This window comes from Anser brachyrhynchus (genome assembly GCF_964034855.1).
Source record: "Anser brachyrhynchus genome assembly, chromosome: 21".
Taxonomy (NCBI): Eukaryota; Metazoa; Chordata; class Aves; order Anseriformes; family Anatidae; genus Anser; species Anser brachyrhynchus.
This window is the reverse complement of record NC_137714.1, coordinates 2937319-2963933: the sequence shown is the minus strand read 5'-3', so window position 1 is coordinate 2963933 and position 26615 is coordinate 2937319. Positions and strand designations below refer to the sequence as shown.

Below are 26615 nucleotides of genomic sequence, written 5' to 3'. Positions count from 1 at the left end.
GTTTGAACAGTATCTGGACTCTGCATCTTTAGTCGGGTAAGTTGCTGAATTTGGGGAGTCTCAGTTAAGAATGGATCCTCTTCTTGCTGTAACCGCTAAACCACAATATAATAAACTACTAGGGGGTGTAAACTGAAAAATGATTTTTGCTTCCTTTTGCTAGTAGGATCCTTTGTTTTTCCTTTAGCTGGACCTTGTGAAAGCAGTGTGGAGACCAAGGCAAGAGGAGGCCACTAGATCCTGGAGCCATGGAGCTTCCCAGTTACAGAAAGCAGTTGCTGCAGCAGCTGTAAACACTCTGCAAGGAGCTGCAGTTCTGCAATTGCACCGTCTTCATTGGGACTGTTCATTTTAGAGCACACAAGGTTGTTTTGGCTGCTGCCAGCCTGCTTTTTAAATCCTTGTTGGATAGCACAGACACCATCTCCATTGATGCTTCTGTGGTGACACCTGAGGAGTTTGCGCTGTTGCTGGAGATGATGTACACTGGCAAACTCCCAATGGGGAAACACAACTTCACCAAAGCCATCTCTGTGTCAGACAGTCTGCAGATGTTTGATGTGGCTGTTAGTTGCAAAAACCTCCTTAGAGACCTCCTCAGCTGTTCATCTCAGGATCAGATAGTGAGAGAGGTCTCCAGCCAGCCAGCAGACTCATCTGGAAACAGCGCTGAAGCTGATAACCTCCCTCAGTCTGAAAAACCTCCTGCCGAAGAAAAAACAGATACCTTGCACCCTCAGAGAGTGTCCCCTTCTCCTGACTCTGCAGAAGCAGAAATGGAGGGAGATGTTTCTGTTCCTGACCCGGAGCTTACCACAAATCACACCCGGGTTCCACAGGACACAATGTTGAGCAGCTCTGGGTCCCTCAGGGCAGATTCAGGCTCTCATCCTGACCAGCCTGCCTGCACAGAGCAGCGTGGCTGTGCAGAAGAGGAGCCTGCTGAGCCTCTGGAGAAGAAAGGAAGAATGAGTGATTTAGGTGAGACTTTACAGGTCTGGGCACAGCACTGCCTCTTAATGATTTACAACCCAGTTGCATTACACTTTCTTGGTATGGGGGATCTTTTTCTCTGCATTTCTTCATTCTAGTTTGCCCTGGGTTGGTAGCAGCACTGGTGTGTACCCCGGTTTTGTAGGGACTTTCTTCCTTTGGCACAGTTCCTTAGGCCTTTGTGATTGTTTCTCTCAGTGCTTTACCAAAGCTGTAGCGAGCAAAACTTTTCTATCCATGCATGTGATTGCATCTGATGTACAGTGGGATCTGTGTTAGTGCAGAACATGGGGCTGGTAACACAATCCTCGTAACAGTAAGTGCACAGAGTTGCCTGCTAATCCTACCTTATCTTTTAAACTTGTGTTCAGCATGGGAGGAAAACAGAGGCTGCAATGGATTTAAAATAAATGTTCCATTTATAACTAGTGTTAAATAAACTGTTGGTTTTTCCTCCAGGCTGCGTGATATCTTTAGAAGGGATTTGTGAGTCACAGTTTTCATATTACAGCAAATGTGCTGGTTACAAACTGATGCTTTTCAATCACATCATGCTTTTTGTGAATCCCTTCAATTAGCAAATAACTCATCTTGTTTCTCTCACACAGCAGCAGAGAGCAAAAGCTGTAAACTGGATTTCTTTCTTCGATATGAAAGTGTTTTCTCTGAGGCCCTTTCTGACGCCCAGGCTGTGCTCAGAAGACTAGAAGAATGCAGAGAAATTGATGCCTCTCAAAGGGAGGTAGGTGTGTTTATTGGAAAAATAATACAAGTCTTTTCTTCTCCACCCTGCTGAGGGCTAGAATAGTTTGGGCGCTGTTCAGGAAATATTTTCATGGGGAAACTGGGGCTCTGGTGCTTTGTTGTTTGAAGGGCAAATCGTGCTCACCTGAATGACACCCTTGAGAAGCATCTGTAAGAGCAAGCTGCTCGTGCATGTAGGTAAGGAGGTAAGTAAGTAGGTAAGGTGTCCTGCCCTGAAGACATCTTCAGTGCATGGTAGGAGAGCTCTGACATTCTTTCTGTTTATGGCATTCGCTTCGGGAACTGTATCAACACGGCAATGACTGACACATGAGATCCCAAAATAGACTTCCTGAGCCCATGGCGGAGTCTTGCCGTGGAGCATCTGCTCTGCTCTGCTTTGCAGGCCGTTCACCAGGAGTGTCACGGGCAGGGACGGATGTGTGGCATGTTGGCCTGCTGTCCCATGACGCTTCTCCCGGTGGTGTGCCACTTTAAATGCAGTCATTGCAGATGAATGATGCTCAGGTTGGTGTTGGAAGATAGTTGAGTCTAGTGCTTGGTTAACACTAGGATATTGTGGGCTCTGAACAACAGATGCCAGCCATCATAATAGCTCAAAGCCACCAAAGAAACAGCAGGTTACATCTTCAGTGGCACCACTGAAGTTCCTGTATTTGTGTAGTGGCCGTGCAGGGAGACTTGGGGGCACTGCTTGAGCACAGTGTCTGGGGAAGAGCCACAGCCGTCATGCGTTTGCTTTGCTCACCTGGGCTGCTTCGGATGAAGCTGTTTTCAGGCCAGGCTGCCTGGCTGCACGAATTGCCCTCTATAGCTTTTCTGTATGTAAAGAAATAAGAGCATGGCAGTTTTGTGGCCAACGTTTTGGTGACTCTGTGGTTAGCCTGACTTCCGACGTCGAGAACTCATGTTCCCTGGATTGGAGGGCTGAGACCTGTAGCTCTTAGAAGCTGTCTGGGTTTCAGTCACCTGTACCCAGCGGTACCAGCATGTCTGTGTGACACGGGATGTTTTGGCCAAGACAGCTTTCTGCTTTTGAAAATCGAAGTCAACATCTTTACTAGAAAAAGAAAAAAGTATGACAGCAGGTAGGAGAATTCCCTTGAGTCAGGGAATACAGATTTATTTTCTGATGAGGCTTTGAATGTTCATGGGAGGAAAGTCTGTGTTCTCTTAGTGGCTGACCCCTTTGATGGTGTTCAATTTAAAAATGCTGGAGCTTTAGGAGGGAGGTGTGGGTCCTAATTCGTGGTTGCAGTTGCAAGCCCAGCCAGGCTGATGAGCACCTTTGAGTGCATTGCTCTCTGCATGCCTGCCGAAAGATTACATTTCTGTGTGTTTGTTCATCTTCCAGATTAGAAAATGATGTCAGGTTTAAGGTTTTACCCATTCCACACTTTGGTAATTGAGGCTCGACTGGAGCAGCACCTCTGGGAGGGTGCTGTGCTCAAGGGACGTGGACAGATGCTGCCAGAGGGCAGCCTGTGCCAGCGTGTCCCCCTCACCTGCTAACACCCCGTGCTGCAGGTAGGCAAGTACACTGCCTTGCTTCTGTAATGGCCTAGGAGCCCCATTTTCTGTTGCTTTGCAGTAACTATAATGTTTCGAGTTTCTTCAGGCCTGGCAGATGAGGTTGGTGGGCCCTTCTTTGCCATATGCCCTGCCCGTTTTGCTCCCAAATGAGTTGTTGCTGTAGGGCCCAAATGGGAAGCTGCGGAGCTCAGAGACAGTCTGGGTATCTGACTGCAGAATGGCACCTGGACAATTTTTCTGTAGCTGTAAATAAATGCTGAATAAATGAGAAATGGATTTTCTTTAAGCCGTGCAGAAAAATCACTTCTCAGCTGCAACAAGCATGAAAAGTGTCAGCCCCAAAGGCAGTGGGGAGGGGGGATGCAGCTCAGTGTAAGTAAGGGCTTAGGTGAAAACTCTCAGCTCAGACTATTCCGTTGCTCTCTGAGCTCCTGCTGGGATAAGCAGGATCTGTCGGCGCTGGCACCGGGCTGGGCTCTGTTTTCAGCAGAGGGTGTTGCTTTTTCCCCTAAGGGCTCTGTGTTTGATTTGGGGCCACCATACAGTGGTATATTTCATGCTTAACGTGTAAGTTTAGCTCAGAAGAGCCCAGCTCAGGGTGTGTAATCAGGGCTGAAATTGTGTCAGTGGTAGAAAGTCATTGGATTTTTTCCTCTCTCTTTATTATTATTTTTTTGGTTCCTTTTTGTATTATTTTACCAGGTATTTGCTTGAAGTCTCTTGGGTGCCTCAGGGCAAGTAAAGTCAATTTGGAAGCCAGTGAGATGGCTGTAGACGCAACCACGCCGTGAGAGGAGCTGCCTTTTCTTCATGCTACGCGGTCTCGTGGGGAGTGCTTGCGGTGCTGCAGAGGAGAGTTCCCATCCCTCGTGCACGTCCTTTTGCTCACGAGTCCTTTGTGGGTACATTGTCTCTACAGGCAAGCAGTATTGGGTTTTTGACGCACAGCACTGGGGCTTGGGAGTGTTGGTGGGGGTTTTGCCAGCTGCTTTTAGAGCCAAGGCTGCTCTGGCTTTAAGCTCCTTAGGTTTCAGTGAGAGTTTGCTTTAGACATCACCCTCTGTTTCTGTTCCTTTGCTCGTGAGCTCGTCTGTGAATGGGTGCCTTGTTTCCTGCCGCAGGCCAGTAGCCCTATGTTCTATGGGGTTGTGCTGTGCTTCCTTTCAGCGTTGCTGCCTTATTTCCAGGTACATCCAGTAGAAGTTTAAGTTGCAGGAGTTTTTGCCTTGCTTTTGTCAGAATTTTTACTTTTCTCTAAGTTTGTTGCTACCTTCTGCTCCCTGGGCTGAAAAATGCAGATGTACCCTTATAAGTTGGTTTTCTATTTAAGATGATGTGTTTTTTTGGGGGGTTGTTTTTGTTTTGAAGTCTCTCTGTGTAACTCACATAAACTATTCCTATCTAATTTGGTTCTGGCCTGGATGAAACCTGCTTGGAAATGAGAACAAGACTGAAATTGCAGTAATTTGGGGAAGCGTAGAAGAGCTTTGCTGGTGTCAAGTCTTATCTTCCTGTGCTCTCTTAGAGAAACTCAATTCAAATTATTGCACAGCTCATTTGTTCCCTCTACTACTGGTTTCAGATGAAGTGGGGGAGCGTTGATTCTCTAGTGCAGAATAAATGTCGCTGTGCTTGTGGATCATTTCCACTGCATATGGGCCTGTCCAATTATCGCTGTCCTTCATTTGCAGCTGCAGGAATTTCTGGATGCGGCATAAAAAAGTTTGCTGTTACCTTCTGCATCCTGATGAGGAGCGCGAGCTTGCAGGTTTGCCTGTTTTCCTGGTAGCAAAGCTGCAAGAACCTTTTCATTGTTCCGGTCTTCTTGCACGGAAGTTTTGGCTGAGCTTTAATTCTTGTTGTGTACAGCAAGCAGGAGCCAGCATCCTCCGTGGCACTGTCCTGATGCTGGAGTCTCCCTCACAGGTCACTTACAAATGCAGGTCTGGGGGGGGCGTGGGGGAGAACCACAAACAAAACATTTCAGCGAGCTGAACTAGCAGTGGGAACTTAGTTTTCCCCTGGTTACTGTATGCCAATGGTATATCATATATATAATGTATTATACCAGTGGTAACTGGTTGACTTCATGGCTCGGTTGTAGTCGAGGAGCTTTTCTGTGGGTCAGATATGAGCTGCGCGCTGTGCTGTTCGTGCCATTGGCTCTGCAGGCAGTGGCTTTGTATGTGCTGGGCTGTGGTTTTCTGATGGCTTTTTTATATTTGCTTTATGTTATGCACTTCAAAAAGTACTCAGTAAAAAAACAAACAAACAAGCAAAAAAACACACACAAAACTAAACCAACTTGCATTCACAGAGGCCTGGTTGTTACGTCTCTGAACTGGTTGCCTGCAGTTGGAGACCTTGCAGCTGGCAGTGGCTTATGCAGCTTTCCTCAGGGAAGGGAGGTAGGGCTGAGTTATTGACGCAGAATTTACCGTGCTCAGGGGTCAGTCGTGGAGCTGAGTGTGACTGGGCTTATGAGGGAAGGGTTTAAAGCAAGGTTCGACTGCCATGCTAAGCCTCCTGGCTTTCCAGCCCACCTCTTGGAGATCCCTCCCACCACTTTAGGTGCTTCCATTAGTACTGAAGCTGCTGTTTAAGGGAGATCACTCAGCAGCAATAAAGTGGCTTTTTGCAGAGATCTCTTGCACCTGAGGCATGTCTCACAGTGGGAGCAGAAGCATGGATGAGATGTGAAAATCCACCTACAGGGAAAAGGCAAGGCTGTGGATTAGTGGCCAGCTGGATTTGTGGTTGCACCGCCTGCTGCTCTGCCTCTCTCCCCACATCCCTGCGTGAAATCTGCAGGCTCAGTTATGGGCCATTGCACGTGGGATATGCACTACTTGCCCACTTGGTTTAAGTGTTCCCTGGGTCAGTCAGCAGCTGGAGCTGCCGAATGTCCCCCAGGACACTGCCCGGGACCGCACATGAATTTAGTTAGCTCAGCTCTTGCCTCAGACTCACGCCGTGTAGGCCTGGCCCCCAGCCCCTCCTCAGGCATCTCTGTCCCCACCCAAAAACCCTTACTCTCACAATCCTGTCCAGCTATCTTCCTATGAATTTTGTGTTTGGTGTGAGGAGGGGAGTTGGTGCCTGGCTGGGAGGGCACAGCACCTTTGTCCATTTCAAAAGCAGGTTGTGGCATGGCATGAGCAGCCTTGGGCGTCTTCGTGGCCAAAGCTCCAGGGAGTGTTAGAAGAAGTAAAATAATTTGGAGCATGAAGGAGCAATGGGGAAGAGCAAGAGAACCTGCAGCAGGATGAGGGGATGTAGCAGCGTAGGAACTGAAGGTATTAGGAAAGAAATCCCCCAAATGTGGAAGATGATATGGAGATAGGGGACCTATCTCCTGTGGTGTTTCTTACCTTGGGGCTGCCGTGGAATTGGGGAGGGTTAAGATGAACTGGGGGGACGTTCTCATGGTGTGTGATCATTGAGGTACTGGTAGGACTGTGAGCAGCTGCGGCGTTGCGGGCACCACAACTGACACCTGCAGTCAGGGCTGAATTTCTCAGTGGACTTTGAGAAAGTCCACCACCATTTGGTGGTACAACTCAAGCTGAAGTCAGTTCTTAGTGACTTGGTTTCCCTGCCCCCAGGGAAACTGCCCCAGGCTGTCTCTTGCCCCAGTCTGGAAGCTGACTGCATGCTGCTTTTCGCCAATTTGGCCATGAAGGGTTTTGCAAGTGTCCCATGCAGTGAAAGCCTGATAGATGAGGCTACAACACGTGGGCACCTTACCACTGAATGGAAGCTGGGATTCCAGCTTAATATCACTATTTCCCCAGTTCTTCCAGGTTCTTTGGGAGCTGTTTTTGCTTCAAAGTAAGTCTAAAATGCACTGTGCACTCTTTCAAAACAATGCTAAAAGGCTGTTGCTCCCACTGAGCAACGTGTCTGAGGAAAGGTCTTCCAGAAAGAGACTATAAATAGCAGAGCCTTTCAGTTTCTGAAAACTCATTTCCATTAACGAAAACCATGCACCGAGAAAGGGATGTTAAGTGGATCTCTGGGTAGCGATGCTGTGCTGATTTTAATTAAAAAATAAATAAATAAATTACAGCAATGCAAGTTACTTTTCGTACATATTAAAAACATGCATTTGGCAAGGTGCTGAGCACCTTCAGGAAGGTGAGATTCGAGACATTTTGCAGGATCGGTCTCAGCTGGTAGTGGCCAGACATGCAAACCTTGAGAACAAACATGATCTGGTTATCAAGTCTTATTAAAAATTGATGCTTGGATTAAAAAAAATACCTTTAAGCTTGTTCTTTGGCACATCTGCTGCATCTCTTTTTTTATTTTTTTTCCTTTATAACAGAGCCCTTCATGTCCACGTCTCTCTGTTTGGCAGGAAAAATGCCGTTAGTGGGTAAGAACTGGGACTCCTGCGGCTCCCCCTCTGTGGATGCTCCTTGCAATAGGTCATTGCACTGTCACGCTGCCCTAAAATATGAGCATTTACACCTGCTAGGAAAAGCAAGTCCAGCATCCCCCTGGTGTGGCCTCAAGCAGTTACATTCAGTCTTTTTATCATAGAAATAAAAATGACAATGACAGCAGAAAATGGCCGTTATCTCAGGAGCTGGGCTGAGCTCTCCACTTCAAAGGTGCTTTTATAGCATCCCTGGAGTCTCTAATAAAGGACGCCTGCTCTGAAAGGCTGGCATCTCTTGTGGAGAGCTGGGGAGCGTGTGTCTTTAGGGGCAATATTTACAGCGTTAAAGGGCTCCGGGGAAATGGGAGCAAGAGTTCCAGCTTATTTCTTTTCCTTTTATTTCCATAACTGCACAGGCTTGTTTGCCTCTGGTTGCTCTTTTGGGTCACTGGAGTGGATTTTGGAGCTCTGAGCTTGATAACCAGGTGTGCTGAGAGCCCACAACAGACAGCACTTGTGTGCCTTATCTCCAAAGCTTGTGCCCAAAGCTAGGAGATGCGACTCCATTGTGATTTGGGAATGAGAATTCCTAGAAGTCCCACCTAAAATGCTCTCTGCTTTCTATGCAAGTGCTCTCCTTGTTCTGCACTGAAATCTTGTATTCCCTCCTCTAGTCTTGGGCTTCTTAAATAGGTTTTTACAATCTTATGAGGTCAGTTAGCTATTGGCATTTTGCTGTTAGGAGAGCCCTGGTCCGAAGAGGTGTGTTTGGTGCTGGAACAGGGCCATTCACCAGCTCCCATCGGCAGAGCTCGCTGCAAGGAGGAGAGCTGGCAGGCAGGGCTTGTTGCCCTCCTTGCTGGGGCTGGTGGCCACAGCCCAGATATTCCTGGGGTTGAATTCCATGCAGGCAGGGCCTCAACGAGCTCAACCTGTGTTGGTGTGCATGTGTATATGGGTTTCTGTGTTTTATTCTTTTTCCTCCCCTCAACAAAACCCCCAGAATTCTGCTTTTTGCTTGTACCAGGCAGTTGGCTGTGTTAAACCTTCCCTGTGCTTGCCTGTTCTCTTGTAGGCTCTGGTTGCCTGTCTGGCAGAGGCAGGGGAACGGTCAGTGTTCACAAAGCTGTTGGGCAAAGTGAAGGATGCTCAGCCCCTGGATGCACAGACCCTTGTGTCCTTACTGAAGCTGTTTCAAGATGTGAATCCCACGCTGAGAGCAGCCTTGCTGGAGAGGGAACAGGGCAGTGGAGAAGCCCTGCAGCAAACAGGTAGAGAACTGGGCACGGTTCTGGCAAAGTGAGTGGGTAACCATACAGGCAAAGCACCTTCAGAAACCTGGTCACGTCCCCCTGGCAGGCTGCAGTGCTCCAGCATTTGTTCAATCCTTGTATCCTTACTCAGATACAGGAGGCTTATTGCGTGCTGGCCAAGATCCTGGAGTGTTTCTGTCCCACAGCAGCGGGTTGCGGGCGGCGCAGGGCTCTCCCCATTGCTGCCTGGAGGGTTGGATCGATGGCTGCAAAGCCAACGTGGGCCAGAGCACAGCTGAGCCTCTGGATTGAAAGCTCCTTTCTTAGTGGAGGCTGACACAAAGCAGTGGCCTTGCAAACCTGGTGTTAACCTCCAGCTTGCTTTATGGCTTTGTGCTCTGTTAGATAAATGAGACGTTTTCCTTTCACAGAGTTTAAAGAGAATCGTAAAGTGGTTTTTCTCTGCTGCTTGTGCTTGGGATGAGCTTTGCTATTCACTTAGATCTTACACAAAGTCTCACTCGCTTCAGGAGCCTGTCAGTTCCTTCAGACTGACTTGTTTCTTCTCTTGTGCTTCTGAATCCCTTTCCCCCAAGAGAGCACGAAAGAGGGAGAGATGCTGACTGCTCGTTTGCTGGGATGCAGGGAGGAGCTGATCCAGAGCGTGACACAGCTGAGCCCCATCACAGAGTTCCTGGAGGCAGCAGAAGAGGGATTCCTGACCGCCTCGGAGAAGCGGGTAACAAATCCGTGAGAAGGAAAGCTTTGTGGGCGAGGGGTGTACGTGTGTGTCTGCAAGGCACTGTCTTTCCACACGGTGTGCCAAGCGAGGGGCTAGCCTCACAGGGTGATTTCCCTTTGCGCAGCATGGACTGCTTGTGGGAGTTGTCTCACGTCCTGTGCTGAGCTGTGGGAATAATGAGAGCTGAACTGCGAAGGGAGCCTCAGGGTGAACTGTCCAGTATGCCAGACTGTCCCTAAAAGCTGCGACTGGGGCAGAGGAGGCACCCAGTGTTTCTCAGTCTCTTTAAATACCTTTTTGTGAGCCTGAAGAAGGCTCTGCAGTGCAGTTTGTTTTCAGCAGAAGCATTAAAACACTGTGCTGCCTGCATGTCATTATGTCCCTGTGTACTCAGTCATCAGCTTACCTTTCAGCTGGCTCTCCCAGCATCTGCTTTCTTTAACTCTGGGCACACAGTTGCCTGCAAGTGTAGCACGCCCATTGACTGATTTTTATTTATTTATTTGCTTATTGGTTGATGTCTAGAACGCAGCAGTTGGTGTGGAGGACTATTGCTTTCCTGTAAGCAGTTGCATTATGTATGTTGATTTGAAGAAGCCATGAAATAAATAAAAAAAAAAAAGCAGCATAAAACCTGCTTTCTTTTGTGTTTTGAGGCGAGCTGGCTGTACCCTGCCTGTGCAGCTGAAACTTGCAGGTGCCCTGGCGTGCTGTGTTCAGCACATAGCTTGCAGACCTCCTGTCCTAGTTTGTCACATCGGTTAGTTCCCCTGACATAGGATTATAGGGATTGGAAAGCACTGTTGTGCTCAGTGACATGAATGATGTCTGCTTTCTGTCTGAGTGAGCCTGACCGGAGCCACGACATGCTTCTTGAAAACCCTTGCTCATCTTGTAAATGCCTCGGTTTCTGTCCTGCTCCCTTGCACGCGATCCCTGACAAGGTTTCCAGCATGGGGCAGCCTTGGATATAGCTACAGCGGATTGTAGGAGGGCCAGAGAAAGTGCTGCCAACAGAGCATCCGCCTTGTCCTCGTGGGCTGGGGGGTGAGTAGCAGCTGATGAATTTTCTCCTCTGAAAGCAGCACGTCTGAGCCTGGGAGGGGATGTGAGAAGAGGGAGAGAGGTGTGAGTACAGCAAAGGACTTTGCGTCTGCCGGGGATGTTGTGGCTGTCAGCAGAGATCTGCAAGGGTGCTGAGCTCCCAGCCATAAAAACTGCTTCGGAAGTGGGGACTTCAGAATTTTTCACATACCCCCGTTCACATCGTAACCCAGCCTTTGCTTTTAAAAGCTGCACCTTTTCCCTGCGCTCTTTTTTTTTTTTTTTTTTTTTTTTTGGGTGTGTGGTCTTCATAAATTCAGGTAGTTAAAATGCAGCCATTTTTTTTATCTTCCTTCCCATGTGGGGAAAAAAAAAAAAAAACACAACAAAAAACATTCTGCTGTCATAGTTCTGACCCTTGGGCATAGGATCCGGTATTTAATTGCGTGATCATACACTCTGGTGTTCACAGGACTTCTGCCTTGGTGAAGGGATAGTGTTATTCAATATTTCTTTTATCCTCTTCAGCTGCTGCCTGTTCCCAGACTGTTTGCTGCAGAGCCTCCAAATCCTGCTCTGAATACAAAATTCTTTTCTTCTCTATGGGTTCCCTTTTTGCCCTTGTTTTAGCTGCACTGGGAGGTGAGGCACAGGAAAGTCAGGTGCAAATTGCCAAGTGTAGACGGAACTGAGGAGCAGGGGCCCTAGGGGTCCTTTTGTCCTTTTTTTTTTTTAAGGTCTGCTTTATTTCTTTGTGCTTTTTTTTCTTTTTTCTTTTTTTTTTTCCTAGACAAGTGGAAACGTGCATAATTATTTCAAAGTTAACTTGATCACAACAGTGGAACTGTGGCATATGTGCACTTGAGATCTCTGGTGTCTTAGGTGTGGCACTGGGAAAACTTACATGGAATTTAGCTGCCACCTCTGAAGGTTTCATCTTACCTGATTCTTGCAGAATCACACGAGAGCTCTGGGCTGGCAGAGGTATGATCAAGTTCTCCAAGGTTTCATAAAGATGAGACTTTTATTTTTCTTCTTGCAGTTACTGCCTCATTAGTGACACATTTATTCATCAAGAGAAACATGAGTCTTACATGTAATAGCCTTTTTTTCTAGACAACTAGGATCTTTCTCTGCCTGGTCCAAGCTGTGCATGGAGCAAGTCCGTTTTTCTTTGCTCAAAAAATACTACATGGTAAAGTGAAGCCCCTTTGCAAATCCCAGGTTTTGTAGAGAGCTTTTTATCTAGCGATTCCATTTTTTGAGTGCTTAACTTTGTGTCTTTATTAGTGTTTGTGATGAGGGGAGGTAGGGTGGAGGATCTGGGGTATGGCTTGGGTGCAAAATCTTAAGAAAAGAAAAACAAATTTGGATAAAATGGAAGGGAGGGGTAATCCCTTGTGCATGGTGTCCCATGGCTTAGGTTGTCACGTAGTTCAAAGTCACCGGTCCACGGAACTGCCCTGAACTTGGAGCAGTAGAGTGGCTGTAAAAAAAGACCACAACACACCCATCCTTTTCTTCTGTCCAGACCTCTTCTAGAAGAGACTGGGCATTTTACCAGCCGGTAGCCGTCTGGTCTGTGTGTTGACATCTCACGTCATTAAAGTGTTGGCATTCCCCCTTCACATCTGATTGCGGTAAGGCAGGGCTCTCAGGTGACTGCAGACCTTGCTGCTACGGTTTCCAGCTTGCCTCGCCCCACCTTTCTCTTCCTGCTTTGCACACCTGGCTCCTGCTTACTTCTCGCACCATCCCTCCATCACTCTAATCCTCTCCAGCTCCCATGCGTGAGCTCCTGCTGCTTTTCCCTCTTGGCCTTTTATGTTGTTCCTGTTTACCTCCCCTTTAGCTCCAGTGCCTACACAACTTGGTGCCCAAATTGAACTGCCTCCGAGCTAGGACAAGTGTTAAAGACCACACAAGCAAGAATACCTGCCTAGGATATTCACTGCCTAGGATATGCGCTGACCTTGGGGGCTGCAGGGTCGGTTCTCACTCTTGGCTCTCCCAGCTGCTTTTCTGCAGTATTTTTTTTTTTTTTGAGCTATCTGAAACTGGCTCTTATCTAACACGGGTCACAGAGGCCACCCCTGCAGCCCCCACTACCAAAACTCTACCACTTAACCCCAATACAGGCTGGTTGAAGTGCAGTGCAGATACCTGCCTGGGAGCAGCAACAGGTTCCAGTAGGCACTCTCCAAAAGGATGCTATTCTTGTACCCCTCTTGTGTTCTCTTCAAAGAAGGCTTCAGACTGAGAGACCAAAAGTCAGCTTAGTGTGAATTAGACGGAAGGATATGCCAACAGGTTCACTAACAGAGTTTTGGCTATAAAAGGACAGATTTTTAGAAATGAGAGAAACTAATTAATGAGTTCAGCTGCTCATAAGAGCTCTGGAGGAGCTGTTGGATTCTTTTCTTTTATGTTAAAGGTATGAGAACTGTCTGAAGTTTGCATCCCCAACAAGAGAGGAGAATTTGTATGAGAGGTTGCAGACCTGAGTGAATGTATAACTTGAGGAGGAATATTAGGCCAAGTAGAGAACCTGCCAGGAATGGCTGGAACAGCAGACAGACAAAGAAATTTACTTTAGAGGTCTCAAAATGTATGTATGAAGAGAGGCTTGCTGCATGTCAGACTGCTGGGAATCACAATGTGTACTGAGATAAGTAACAAATGTTTAATTAAGTAAAGAAAAAAGATAATGAGAGGAGATGACCCACAAACTCATGGCTGAGCCAAAGGACAAATCCAGGAGAGCTCTGGCGAAGAGATACAAGAATGGAAATTTTCTGAAGTGAAACCACAACTCAGAGAGCAAAGGGGATTCGGGCTAATCATCCAGCAGACCGGAGGAGCTCACACACATAGTTATGAGAGCAATGGCAAGGTTTATGGGTGCATTTTTCAAGCTGGGAGTAGTCCCTACAGTGGGGCTAAAACTAGGACGTGTGTAGGAGTGGGAAGCAGTGATCAGGCAACCAGAGTTATGGCTGCGCAGGAATATGCACTGGAAAAGGCCGGAAGGCATGTGTAATTGAAGCACTGCACGTAAGTAAAGAAATGGGATAAAATGCAGCAAAGGTGTTCAAGTAAATTGTTTCTGCCTGACCTGGAATCTTTATTTGATGAGATAAAAATGGGGTTTTCCGCCTCAATCTAGACTTGAGCAAAGCATTTGAATTTCATATGGGGAAATTGTTAATCTAAAGGACGTGGTGATACTAAAAAGAGGATGTAGCTGATTGGGAAATAACTACAGGTTGTGCTGAAGGCAGGACTGACATGTTGAAGCAAGGTTACCAGTGGCTTTCTTGGTACTCAATTGATTGCATCACTAATGTTGTTGACACAAATATCAAACCACGCTAGGAGGACTTGCTGATGAGCAAAACTGGGAACTTTTGTCTACACAGAGGAGGATCTGCAAGTGGGAGAAGAATTACCTGTACGGAGATGTAAGCAGTGAGAACTGAATGACGAAGTAGTATAAAGTGAAGGGGGTGTGTTCAGTAACAAGAGGTAAGAGTAGTACCTTGTCTGAAATACTGTGTGCAGTTCTAGTCTGGTTCAAAAAGGATGAATTTGTACTGAAGTAGAGGCAGTTCTGCAGCTGTTAAGATCAGGGGAGTGGAGAAGCTATTTTAAAAGAGAAGCTGCTTTATTTAGACAAGTGAACTGAAGACTGAGAAGGAATCTGATCATGCTCTTATAAAGAAATTGGAGAGGAGGAATAGAGTAAATACAGAGTTTAGAAGAGCTTTTTAAGCTAAAAGATAGTGTTGGCACATGAACTAGTGGGTATACACTGGCCATGAATAAATTTAAGCTGAAAATTAGAAGAATCAACAGGGGAATGAGACTGTAGAAGAGCTTTCCAACCAGAGGAAAGGGAGCAAAATGGATAACTAGTTTTAGGATAGATCTTAATAATTTTATTAATGGGAATGTATAACGTAGTGTTTATGACAGCAGTGAGATGGACTGGTAACCTACCAAGTTTCTTCCAGTTCTACATTTTAAATGCTTAGGAATGCAGAGAGTAGGTCAACGTGTATTTGTGAGATGGCTTTCCCCTGTAGGACCCTCAAGCAGGAATTTAGTAGGACCCTTGTGCAGGAATCTGTGTGTGTGTGTGTGTACACACACTTCTGTGATCCTCTGTCATTCCCCTTGAATCTGTCTGTCTGTACTGGTTATGCTGGGGAGGTGTTACAGTGGCATGCTAGAGCTTTTCCAAGCTACACTGATTATGTCTCACACATGAGATGTCTCATGTGGCCTCATCATAGAAATCATTCAATTAATAGAGTGTTTATTTAATGAGTCATCTTTTTTCATCTCATCTTCAAGTGACAAACAGAAAAAATGGGGGAAACGAGGGAAAAGAGACTGCCAATTTAGAAAGTATTTGCTAAGAATATTTAATGAAAAATTGTTTTGAACTCTGTCCTTGAAATATTTTTGTTTGTTTGTTAACAACTTCCAAGAGCAAGACTTGGTGTAAGAAACCACCCGGATAGTTTTCAAGGTTTCATATCATAAAGTCATCTAGGTTGGAAAAGACCTTCACGATCATAGAACCATAGACTCGTTTAGGTTGGATAAGACTTCTAAGATCATAAAGTCCCACTGTTAACCTCTAAGATTTGTGCATTTCTTTGTGGTTGTCGGAGATTGTGGGCTTTTTCCAGATCTAATCTTTGACACATGAACATGATTTCTGAGGGCTATCTTATTATCACCATTTTGCCCTCCTGTGGGAACTACTAGAGAGATATTTTTGCTCAATTAGCCTCTTGCCTTGTAATTTTCATTAACGTTAGAAGTGACCATGCGGTTCTGAGGCTTTAATCTGCTCAGTGCCAGGGAGGCTTAGTTGGGCTTTGGTCCTCCCCTAGATCCAGGTAGTGTTTCTGCAGATCACGATCATTAACTTGTGGTCTCCAGGCTGGAGCAGAGTGTGCTGATGGGTGTTCCGTACTTAGTGTCCCCATTAGACATCTTTATCATGGACAGCTAGTCCCCTTCTTATTTCTGGTGTTTTTTGTTGTTGTTGTTTTTGTTGCCTGCCTATGGTGGTGCTGGGACTTGGAGTACTCAGCTCTCAGTTGGTGGAACAGCCTTCCAAGCTGCGGTGGGTTTAGGCACAAGTCTGAGCAATTCAGATAGAGTGGCAAATTTCACTGGCTCTGAAGTCACTTGAAAATTAAAAGCTAAATCAATATGCAGTGAAATGTAAATGATTGTTTAATAGAAAGCAAAACTGCACTCATAATGCTGATAACTTCTATAGCAAACATTCCCGACAGGCAGTTTGCTTTGTCATTTGTTAAGCACGATTGCTTTCTTGAAACACCAGACTCCCAAAATGGTTAATTATCTAGTGGTAATACCCATTCCGAGGAGGAGCATTGCTTAATTACATAGAGTTGAATCTCCTCAAATTGCAGCTTGAACAAACAGAAGCACAAATATTTCTTATCATGAAAATGAAGAGGGAGGGAACGATTTGAGCTGCTAATGGTAGCCCTGGCCTGTCCTGTAATGTAGTGCTAAGAGACAGGACCAGTGGAGAATACGCTCTGGTTATGGAGCTCACCTCGGTATGATGGTGGGATGCTGGGAATGCATTTCTGACAACTCAAGTCCGTGTAATAAAATCAGAAACATTTTGATAGGATAAGGGGAAAAATATTTTTATTTGTAAACCACTCCCTGATCCATATGGGGCATATACAAGTCATACCTAAACCTTACAGCGCTAAAGTGCTCGATGAGTTTCCTTCAGCTTCGCCAAGATGTTTCCAGTAAGTCTTTTTCCAAGGACTTTTTCATATTAGCTCAAAATCATTCCTTGATTTTTTCCACATTTTCCACTGCCTCCTTCACCACCTTGGAGAGCTTTCTCTTCCTACCTTACACTGTGTGTCTCCTGGATCCCAAGGACTGTATTTTCTTGTCACCAAGCTGTGTGTTTTTCACTGCTTTCCTCCCAAGTAGTGCCTTGTGAGTAATTGATCTTTCTGTTTGGTACTGAACCGAAATGATTAAAAAATCTAAGCATGCAAACAAAAAATATGCACAGATGTCTTGGATGAACTATAGTTTTTTATTTTGGGTTCTCCTATGAAAGTATCACTATGCATCTTCTCCAATTTTGTAACTCTAGCAGTGGAAAAAAAATAGGTTCATCTATTTGGCAATTCCCAGTTTTATTTATCAACTAGTCTGGGGACAAGTACAATCATATATTATTTTTGGTACACAGTGTATTTTCTCCAAATCTCTTCATTGCCCTGAGTAAGGATTGTTTTTTTCTTGAATTAGTCCACTGTATTCTCATACTGTGGTATCTAAAAAAGGTTGTGGTTTTACTCTAGCGTCATTGTTTCTCAGATTCATCAGGTCAAGCCTCAGCAGATTCAGCTTGGAATTAGATATGAGAGGAAGGAATGAGGTTGAAGTTGCATTTTTTTGGTGTAAGGGAGAGAAGAAGGTGTTACTGCCACTTTACAGTCACAAGTCTGGTTTGTGTTCCCTTAACATTAGCACCAACGATGACTCAGCCCACTCAGTTCTTGATTCTGTTGGACCGTATGGGTGTTAGGTCTTTAGGTTCTCCTTGGATTTTGTGTTTGTAAGTACCTTTATTTTTTATTTTCCTCTTCAGTGGCCACCAGTGAAAGCACAGCCATTGAGATCATCCTGCGGCACAGCAAGTTGATTTCGGAGGCCATTAGGCAGAGAGCGGACCTTGGCTCCGGGGGAAGCAGGACTCACAGAAGCAGTAAAAGAGGTATGAGGGGGTGATGCAGCGTGTACCCCAGCTGCCTTTGGAGCCAGCACAATCTGGGGCTCAGAATCTGGACAAGCCCTAGCACGCACTGAAGTCAGGGGATGTTACGTAGGTCAGGCAAGGCGTTCAAAGTTGGAGGCATCCCTCTACTGAAGTGAGAGCATACTGGGTGTTTTATATAAATCTGCAGGAGGTTCTAGGTGAAATAAATTGCCGGTGAGCTTTTCAGTTATTAAAAATGTGGATATGCAGACACACAAAATTCGGTTCTAGTCTGTGTAGGTGTTGAAGTCTTAGAGAAAGTAGAACTGCCAGTGGATTGAAAGGATTTCCCTTTGATTAAGTTGTCTGAGGACTTTATCTAACATGATAATGAAATACTCCTAGAAAATGCACTGAGGATGCTGTGATTCTGTATCACCATCGTGCCTTGCCTGTTTGCCCTTTGACAAAACAAATGGTCTCTGTTCATTAGTATGTAGCTTTGAGCTTTTTCCGTGAAGCAATCTGCAGTTGCACATTCCTGTCCTGTTTAGCTGCTGTTGGAGATCTGGAAGTGTAAGGGGCATAATGGCATACACAGATTCTCTCTTTGGCTCTCCTTGCAGTGGCTGGCTGAAGATGATTTGGATTTGGAAGGGAGAGAAAAGCCCGGGGAAAGTCGTGTGTGAAAGACAGGTTTAGAAGTTGGGTAAACTTGTAATTCTGTAAGGCATTGAGGAACCTCTATTTCCATGGAGAAGTAGTTTTAAGTAAGCTAATCCAAATCAGAAAGTCTGAGAATGAATTTATTGTAACTTGGTTTAGTCCTGAAATTCTTTCAGCTCATGCACATGTATCAATGGAAGGGCAAAGACTTGTTTGGAAAGATTTTTTCTTCTTACTTCTATAGCTACTGAGTATTTCTGCTCAGAAGGAAAGTTCAGAGGCCTCCTTGAAAGCAGCTCTGAGTACAGCACAGGAGAAGTCTGTCCTGGCCATCAAGATCTGTCAGCTGCTGTGCAATGTCCATGAGTCTTTCCCAGACCTGCAGCCAGTGATGCAGGAGCTAGGGCATGTGGGTAAGAAATGCACAGGCTTTCGTCCTTCTGTGGTCATTTACATCCAGTACTGGGAGTTTTGGGTAGTTTGAGTTGTAGTGGACCTCAGTATCCTGGTGGTCTGAGATTGTTTCACAGAACTGCTCGCTAATGTTGGGGTTGTACTTGCAGGAGAATTCCCAGGGGTGATCTCTGGATAAACGCCTTGGAGTATGAATTTCTCCTGCTGCTAAAGTGCATCAGACAAACGTGTCTGCTTTCTGAGAGCTGTGGAGACTGACTGACCCCACACTGGTACTCCTTAAGTGTGCTTGCAATTCTCCATGCTAGCCTTTGCTCTGGAGACGTTTAAGCAACTAATTTACATTGTTTGTATCTATGTTAGGCTATTTCTCAGAATTTGTATCCATACCTGTGGGGTTTCTTTGATTCTTCTTGTTGCATACTGTTGGATCTATATGAATTTGGACTTCCATTATAATCCGTTGACTTTGTATATGCGTGGATACTTCACAGACTGATTGTGAAAAGCTCACACCTCAGTGCACTTATCTTGTGAAAGGATGACAGTGATGGTACAGTTTGTAGCCCCAGACTATTTTCTGAGTTAATTGTCTCACCATGCCTTAATTTGGTTTTGCTATGTATACACTTTGCGAAGCAAATGATCCCCTGGGAGAGTCCCACAGCGGTAGGGAAATGTTACATACTGTACCAGTTTGGCAAACGTAATTTCCTGAACTCCAGAAACAAATGCATAGCAATAACCATGTGTGAGACCCTGCCCTGAGCTGTGGGATGCTTTCCGGCTGAGCTGAATTGTGCCTCTGCATCCGTCATTTGAAGGAAGAATGCTTAACAGGATGTGGTGCTTTAATGGAAAAGATAAGAGAGATAGAAAAGTAGCTGCAGGTTTCCATTCTCCTGAATGCAAATGTGACTTGCTTATTCTGTTTTCTCACATGTCTTTATGCCATCATGTTTCCCAGTTCGTCCAGGTACAGATTTTTGGGGCTGCACAGTCTGGTGGATGTACATGGTGTGTCTTTTATCCAAGCACAGACAGCAGTTCAGCTCAGTCCATCCCTATTTACTTGTGGTGTTAGAGCTGCATAGCTTACGGTGCAGTCTGGGAACACTCACAGACTGCTTGCTAGTTAGAGTAAACAGCTTTTATTAAAGTCTTGTCTTTTTTTAAGGGTTAGGAAGTTTAATTGGTTGGTTTGAAAATTTAAGTCAGAGCCACGATTGGTCTTTATGAATGAACATAAGCCTCCTGGCTTTGACACTTGCCATTGTTTCATGTTTGTCGGTAACAAGCAAAGGAAATGTTCCCTCTGTGCCAGGAAGGGGTAGGAGGGAGAGGAGGGGTAAAGAGAGAGCTGCCATTCATTAGCTTGTCTCATTCGTGAGCAATAAGGAAAGGTTATTAGGGTGGTAGATGGGATTGGGTGGCTCAGAGCAGTGCATGCATAGAAGAAATCAAGGACTGGGCTTACTGCTCCAGCCATGGGGCTCAGAAGGTCGCACACTCTGCTCCTCTTCCTCAAGTTCCTCCTGCTTATTGACTTCCTTAGCCTTAATGGTCCCCTGAGAGATGTCCTATACTGTAGATCCATTATTCATGCTCAGTTCAGATTTAGGTTCCCTCTTACAATGCCAGAAGAGCTGCTGCCAATCCAGTTGGCTTTTTTGCCTGGTCATGGCTCTGATGAAGGTTTCCAGAGTAAAGTTGATTCCTTCTTATCTGCCATTCCTTCTCTGTTTCCTGCTGAAGCTCTGGCCACCTGCTTCACTTCTCTTGACCCTGTCTAACCGTGAGATCACAGAATCACAGAATGTCTCGGGTTGGAAGGGACCTTAAAGATCATCCAGTTCCAACCCCCCTGCCGTGGGCAGGGATGCCACCCACTAGATCAGGTTGCCCAGGGCCCCGTCCAACCTGGTCTTGAACAACTCCAGGGACTGGGCAAGCTGTGACAGTGCCTCACCACCCTCTGAGTGAAGAATTTCCTCCTGACATTCTAGAGGGTGTAAGGCAATAAAAATTGCACAGGTCTTTGAACGTGCAGACCACCTTAGCTGTTTGATACCTTGCAGAGGGGAGTCAGCTGAATCGCTCCGGCAGATGCCTGCTTCTCTGGCCCTGATATCAAAGAGAGCAGACTGCTGTTACTAAGTGTCTTTGCAGGGCTTCAAGCCAAGGTTGAGACAAAATCAGGCAAGAAGCAACGTGAAAAACAAGAGCCCTGGAAAAATGGTATTTATTTGGCAAAGACGTTTTCGTATAAATCAATCAGAGAAGAGTTGCCAGTTACCAGTCTTTCTTTGGCATTCTATGGATCTTTACAATGAACTTCCTTATCTTAGTTTTTCTACTGGTCTCCTTAACTCTGGTATCACAGCTTACCAGCCCTGAATGTTGCAGATTGCAGTTATGGATCAACAGCCATGTGGCTCGTAGCATGAGATGTGAATGACAACTGAGAGCCTCATGTTTGAGAGATGTGAGCTTGCACTAAAAACGGAGAAAATCTCACATTTCTGAAGAACATATGTGCCCCATGGAGACACATGCAGTTTGCATTTCCATTTGAAAGCTACATTTTTTTAACATCTCTATCACAGAGAGAAAGAGAAGGTATTTCTGATACCTAATGTAGGTGAGCTGAACCACTTGGCAAGCACCAGGACTTCCTGTGGAGGAAGCTTCGTCCTTTGATGCCGCGCTCAGCATCATCAAAGTAATGGGTTGGCTTCTCTGATGGAGGTACAATATGAAGTCTGTTGTTTTTTCCTCAGGTCCCTTCTGTAGCTGGGTTGCTTTTACTATTGGCAGCTGGTGCTTAGAAGGACAAGGTTTGTCTGTTTCGGCCAACTCCATTGCCTCTTCACTAGCTAGCTGCTTTCCAGGTCTCTGTAGAGTCACTCCTTGGGAGATCTTGTTTGTCAAAATATGCATAATTTTCAAATCTCAGAGATGTGTCAATAACTCCAGACAAGAGGGTTTTTGTCTGCATAATGCTGCATTTAAAAAAGACAGTTGTCATTTAACGTAGGCCTGAGTCAGCCATTGCAATTGTTAAATTGGAGGGTCTGCAAGTAAAATTCCATGCTCTCCTGTATAAGTTTTGTCCATGGCTCCATGTATGTCAGAAAACATTTGAATGACCTTCATGTGCTTGCTGACATGGGATAGATGCAAAAATGTAGGCGGGGTTTTCTTCCAGCTTAAGCTAAGAAGTGGGAGGCAGAATGGTCATACATCAAGGGGGTCTTTGCTTCTGGAGTCACGTACTTGCATATCTAGTTCTGGTTTCCTTAAAGCTCATATCTTCATGTACATTCATCTATTTTCAATGTTCAACATTTCTGGGAGGTTTAAAGATTCGTATTTGCTTAGATCAGAAAAACTGACAGTGTTGGTCACAGGAATGTGGGAAGAGACCTTAGAGGTGAAGGGTGCATAGTGCTGTTTTGACAGAGGAAGGCAAACTGGAAAACAGTCTTGCAGTCTGTTTTTCTCCCTTGATATATTCAGGGGTTGGTGGGTTACCGCTTGACATCATCAGATTTCTGAGTCAGTGTGCATTGGAATTATGTCAACTGGTTTCTAGTTGGTTGGAAATTCGGGGTGATATCACCATGCAGGGAGAAAACTTTTCTGAGCTCTTCCCATAGTGAGGAAGGCAGAAATGAAGTTTTTCAAATACAGGGTGAATTTACTGTACATTGGCAAAAAGTCTGCAGTGGTTTCCATGGCCACACAATCGCATGGTTCTCATTATAACAAAGAAGCCAAATATATCTGTTTGTATTTTGATTTCTTCCATATGTGTATTCCCTGTGGGTCTTTTCTGTAGAATGAGATCCTAGGTGAGTTTTCCAGCTTTTGCTTTTTGAGATGATGGTGTTACAGGGACTCAGAAAAGCATTAAAGTTTGTCAGAAGTGAATGTAATGAGTGATTTAAAATACCTCGGGGCCCTAACCAGAAGACTCAAAAAGGTTGTAGCAAGATTGTGTTCTCTTTCAAAGAGTTTGTGTTTGGGAAGTGTTCCTGAGGTGTCTTGTAATTAATGGCTGGATATCCACTCTCAGTGGCAGAGTTAGTGAGACAGTATCATCCCCGAGGCTCAGATCTTCAAACATTTAAGCACATCCATAACTTCACACGTTTGAGCAAGAGGCAGACTCTTAGAAGCAACAATTGTTCCCATTCTTGCCAGGTGAGGAGCAAGCTCTTTGGAAAATCTGGATGTTGCTCTTGTCACCTAACCCAGCCCCTAGTATGTGTGGGTGGAAAAGTTAAAGGATTGCTGCTTCGTGCCTCGTACCATGCATTGCCACGACTGCTCTTGGGCAGAGTCTCGTGTCACCATGGTGGTGTCTCAGTGTGTCCACTGATGCGTGCCCATTCCTACTGCGTAGGGGTGACTCCCTGCATGGGAGCACTCAGGAGATGGGGAACCAGGGGGCTGGTATTCAAGCCCTGCTGGTCACCACTGAAACAGGAGTTGTTTAGTTCACAGGGCTCTTGACGGAAGGAAGTGGAGAGGAACCTGGGATCAGGAAGCGGAAGGTGAACAGTGAGCCCCAAGTTGAAGCTCTGGACAAAGAAGAGGACAGGGCAGGAGGTGCTGGGACCAAGGAACCGAAGGAACCACAAGAGAAAGCTTCTTCCAAGAAGAGTTTTATCTGCAAAGCTTGTAAGAAGAGCTTCCGCTTCTATTGCCGCCTAAAGGTGCACATGAAACGTTGTCCGGTGACCAAAGGAAAGCAAATCCAGTGTAAGGAGTGCACTGAAGTCAAAGCTACAAAGAATGAGCTGGAGAAACATCAGCTGGAGGTCCATGGAGAGGTCGGATGGCCAAGAAGACGAGGTGTTTCCCTGCGGCATGTGACATCTATGGCCGAGAGTTTGCTCATGCCTCAGGTAGGGTTGGTGATAGCAGGGTGGGAAAAGGGGGGTTTATTCTGGGGCCCTGTGCACACACTGTGAAGAAGACTGGACAATATAATAAAGTGACAGTCTGAAATCTCCTCCACCCTGCAGCTCTGTGAGCACCATGTGCGGGAAATGCAGCTCAGCTTGTTTCTCCTGCCCCACTGAGCACAACTACTTTCTGATTAGTTCTTCCCTAATTGGTTTTCAGCTTGGCTCATCAAGAAAAAGTGGGGCTACTAGCAAATTTAAAAGCCTCCAAAAATAACTGAGCCGTTCCAATTCTGCGGCTGGCACAGCAGGACCAATAACAGGAGCTGAGTCTCTTTGTTCTCCTCGTGGCCAGCTTGCGGTGCCCAGGTGGGCTGGGATGAAGCTGCGGGAGGTGCCTGGCTGTCAGAAGCTGTCACTGGGTTCCTGTGCTGGGCACTGGTGCTGCCCTGCTGTCCTGCCCGTGTCCCCGGGGATGCAGTACCACAAGCTGGCGGAGCATTTCGACGAGAAGCCCTTCTCCTGTGAGGAGTGTGGGTCCAAGTTCGCGGCCAACTCCACGCTGAAGAACCACCTGCGGCTGCACACAGGGGACCGGCCCTTCATGTGCAAGCACTGCCCGATGACCTTTATGCAGGCCTCGGCCCTTGCCTACAGCACCAAGAAGAAGCACTCTGAGGATGAGCCTTCCCCACAGGAGCCCATCCCCAGGGGCATGAGGCTCAGCTTGCTCCATCCACCCCTTTCTGCCCTGCTTCTCCATCTGCCTCCTGGCTGCTGGCCTCTTTCTCCATCTTTTGTGAGAGCCCTGGGCCGCAGGCCATTCTCCCAGCTCCTTCAGCTCCTTCACCTGCATGTTTTCAGCTGGTGTCCCTGCTCATTCCCAGCTCTGCTAGGGCTCCATCCCCCTTTTCCAGGTTCTTCCACTAGCCACCCAGTTAGAAGCTTGTCCTCAGCAAGAGACATCAGCACAGAGAAACAAGGAACTGAACCCTGAGCACTGGGGTGTGAGGCAGATAGAACTAGTAGGAGACTGGAAAAAAAGGGAGATTTGCACGAGAAAGAACAGAGAAGGACCTGCCTGGACTTGGGGAGACCACATAAAGGGCCTGTTGTGTGGGGAAGGGCAAAGACTCCAACCCAGCTGGATGCCAGTCGTCGGTGTCCCTTCCTTTACCTCCACACTTTCTTTTTCACAGGCTGCAACTCACATTCATAAACTGGTTTTTGGGAGCCGAGGGAGAGGGACTGACAGTGTGTGCAGAGGTGCCTGGTTACTCAGAGGCTATTAAAAGCCAGATGACATACCCCATGAGATGATAGCTGTTTTGTTGGAGGCCAAATGCTAGGCCTGAACCCGGACTCTTTCTCTTAATACCTCAGCCATCAGTGCAGAATAGCTCCTTGGATGAGGGAGCCTGGCGTGTAAGATCCCCTGGGCTGGCATTCCTCTAGTGTGTAATCACAGTGTGTTTATTGTCTATGACTACTTGTGGAGCTAAATTATAGCAATTTTGTGGAGAGAAATATTTAAATTGTTCTTCTGTTTTCTCTTTTGCATCATTAGTGTGTGTGGCTTAGAGTTTACCATTAGTCTCACGCCTATTGTAATTGCAGTCCTCTGGTGTGAAGCTAAATGTTATTGCCGGAACAGGGCCAGGAAAGAAGGAAAGATGTGTGTAGCAAAGCGATTGCAAAGAAAGTGATGCTGTAAGTGTCTCACTCCATTTTGTCTTCTGCACAGGAGATTCAGATGTCAGAGGAAGGAGCAGCAGAACGCATCATCTCTTTCGATGAAGCCCAGGTTGCAGGCTCCCAAGTCTTTGCGACGTTGCCCGAATCCCAAGCGAGCCAAGCTGGCTCGGAGCTGGTGACAGTGACTATGGAGGACTTGTTTGATGACAAAGTCACTCTGATTTGTGAAGAAACCAAAGGAGAGTGAGCAGTGGGTGCCCATGTGTGGCACCCACCTGGTATACACTGGACTAGTTCAGGAGTCATACCTAGTCATGGTGCTCTAGCTGGGAGATTCATGGTTTCTGTGGAAAAGCAGGTCTGGATGGCACGTAGCAAGCACAGCGTGGCCAAGGACAGGAGAGGTTTGTAGACTTTCATAAGGACCTGGGAAGTCTCACTGTCCCTGCAGTCAGCAGCTGCTGGCTCGGGTGAGTGGGACCAGCCATCCCTCCCAGCTCATGACAAATAAAGCAGCAGGAAAGAAGATGGGAAATGGGTTTTCTTCATGTGTGGTCCTCCACTGCCCTGGGCAGGGTGGAAAGGAGGCGACTAGTGCAGCCTAGAATGAAGTTGAGGTAGGGTGGACTTGTGAGACCAAAGAAAAAGCTGTCCTGAGAATTTAGGGTGGAAGAGAGGGAGATTTTATGTCTGAATCAGTGATATTCTCACAGATGCCAGTTACTCTGCAGGGTGAGGAAGGGCTGCTTTGTTTTGTCTGTTTCTCTCCCCTTTACCATCTTGCTGCCACTGAGCTAGCTGGAAAAGTCCCCTAGTGCAGAGATGCTGTTTGGGCTTTTCTACTTGAGTGGAGTCTTCTTTGGGAATTGGGTTAAATGGCTCTGCAGCCATTTAGGTAATACCTGGCGCAGTGCAGGTCTAATCTCATCCACACTTCGGAGGTGACTGTGCATTACAAAGAAGGGTCGGAGCACGGGCTGGGCAACCACATCCTCTTTCTGAGCAGACAACAGCCCTGAGACCTTCCACCCTTTCTCTAATTCAGGGAGGAGATGACAAAGCTGCCACATCCAAGGAAGAAGGAGCTGTGCCTGTAAGCCAGGGCCCCTTGTTGCTTGGGTGTTTAACACAGTTACCGAGGGATTGTCGCTCATGAAGGTATGTCTGTCTGAGTGACTGCCGATAGCTGTTCCCCGTGGCACACAGGACATTGCTTTGTAAAATGCATTCGGATACCTGAAGTAAAGCTTGCCTCCTTGGTGCCAGGATGATGCAACAAATTCGTTGCAGCACACCGGTCCCTTTAAGAATAAATTTCATAAAGCCTTTTTATCTGCAGTTTCCTAAAATATAATCTGATAATTAATGGTTTGCTGAATCCATTATGAAGTGCAATTAGATAGATGCAGGGTTCCTGTGGCTCAGAGGG

At 46.3% G+C, this 26615-nt stretch overlaps 1 protein-coding gene across 1 annotated transcript; it reads left to right on the top strand.

The window, feature by feature from the left end:
- Nucleotides 1-26615, top strand: ZBTB40 (zinc finger and BTB domain containing 40). The gene is given in 13 exon segments (XM_080563617.1): nt 1-290; nt 294-981; nt 1602-1735; nt 8751-8946; nt 9525-9667; nt 14134-14182; nt 17391-17472; nt 17474-17516; nt 18409-18577; nt 23088-23420; nt 23423-23511; nt 23973-24471; nt 25207-26615. Coding segments are annotated over 13 exon segments (2694 nt in total). The 5' UTR covers nt 1-248; the 3' UTR covers nt 25434-26615.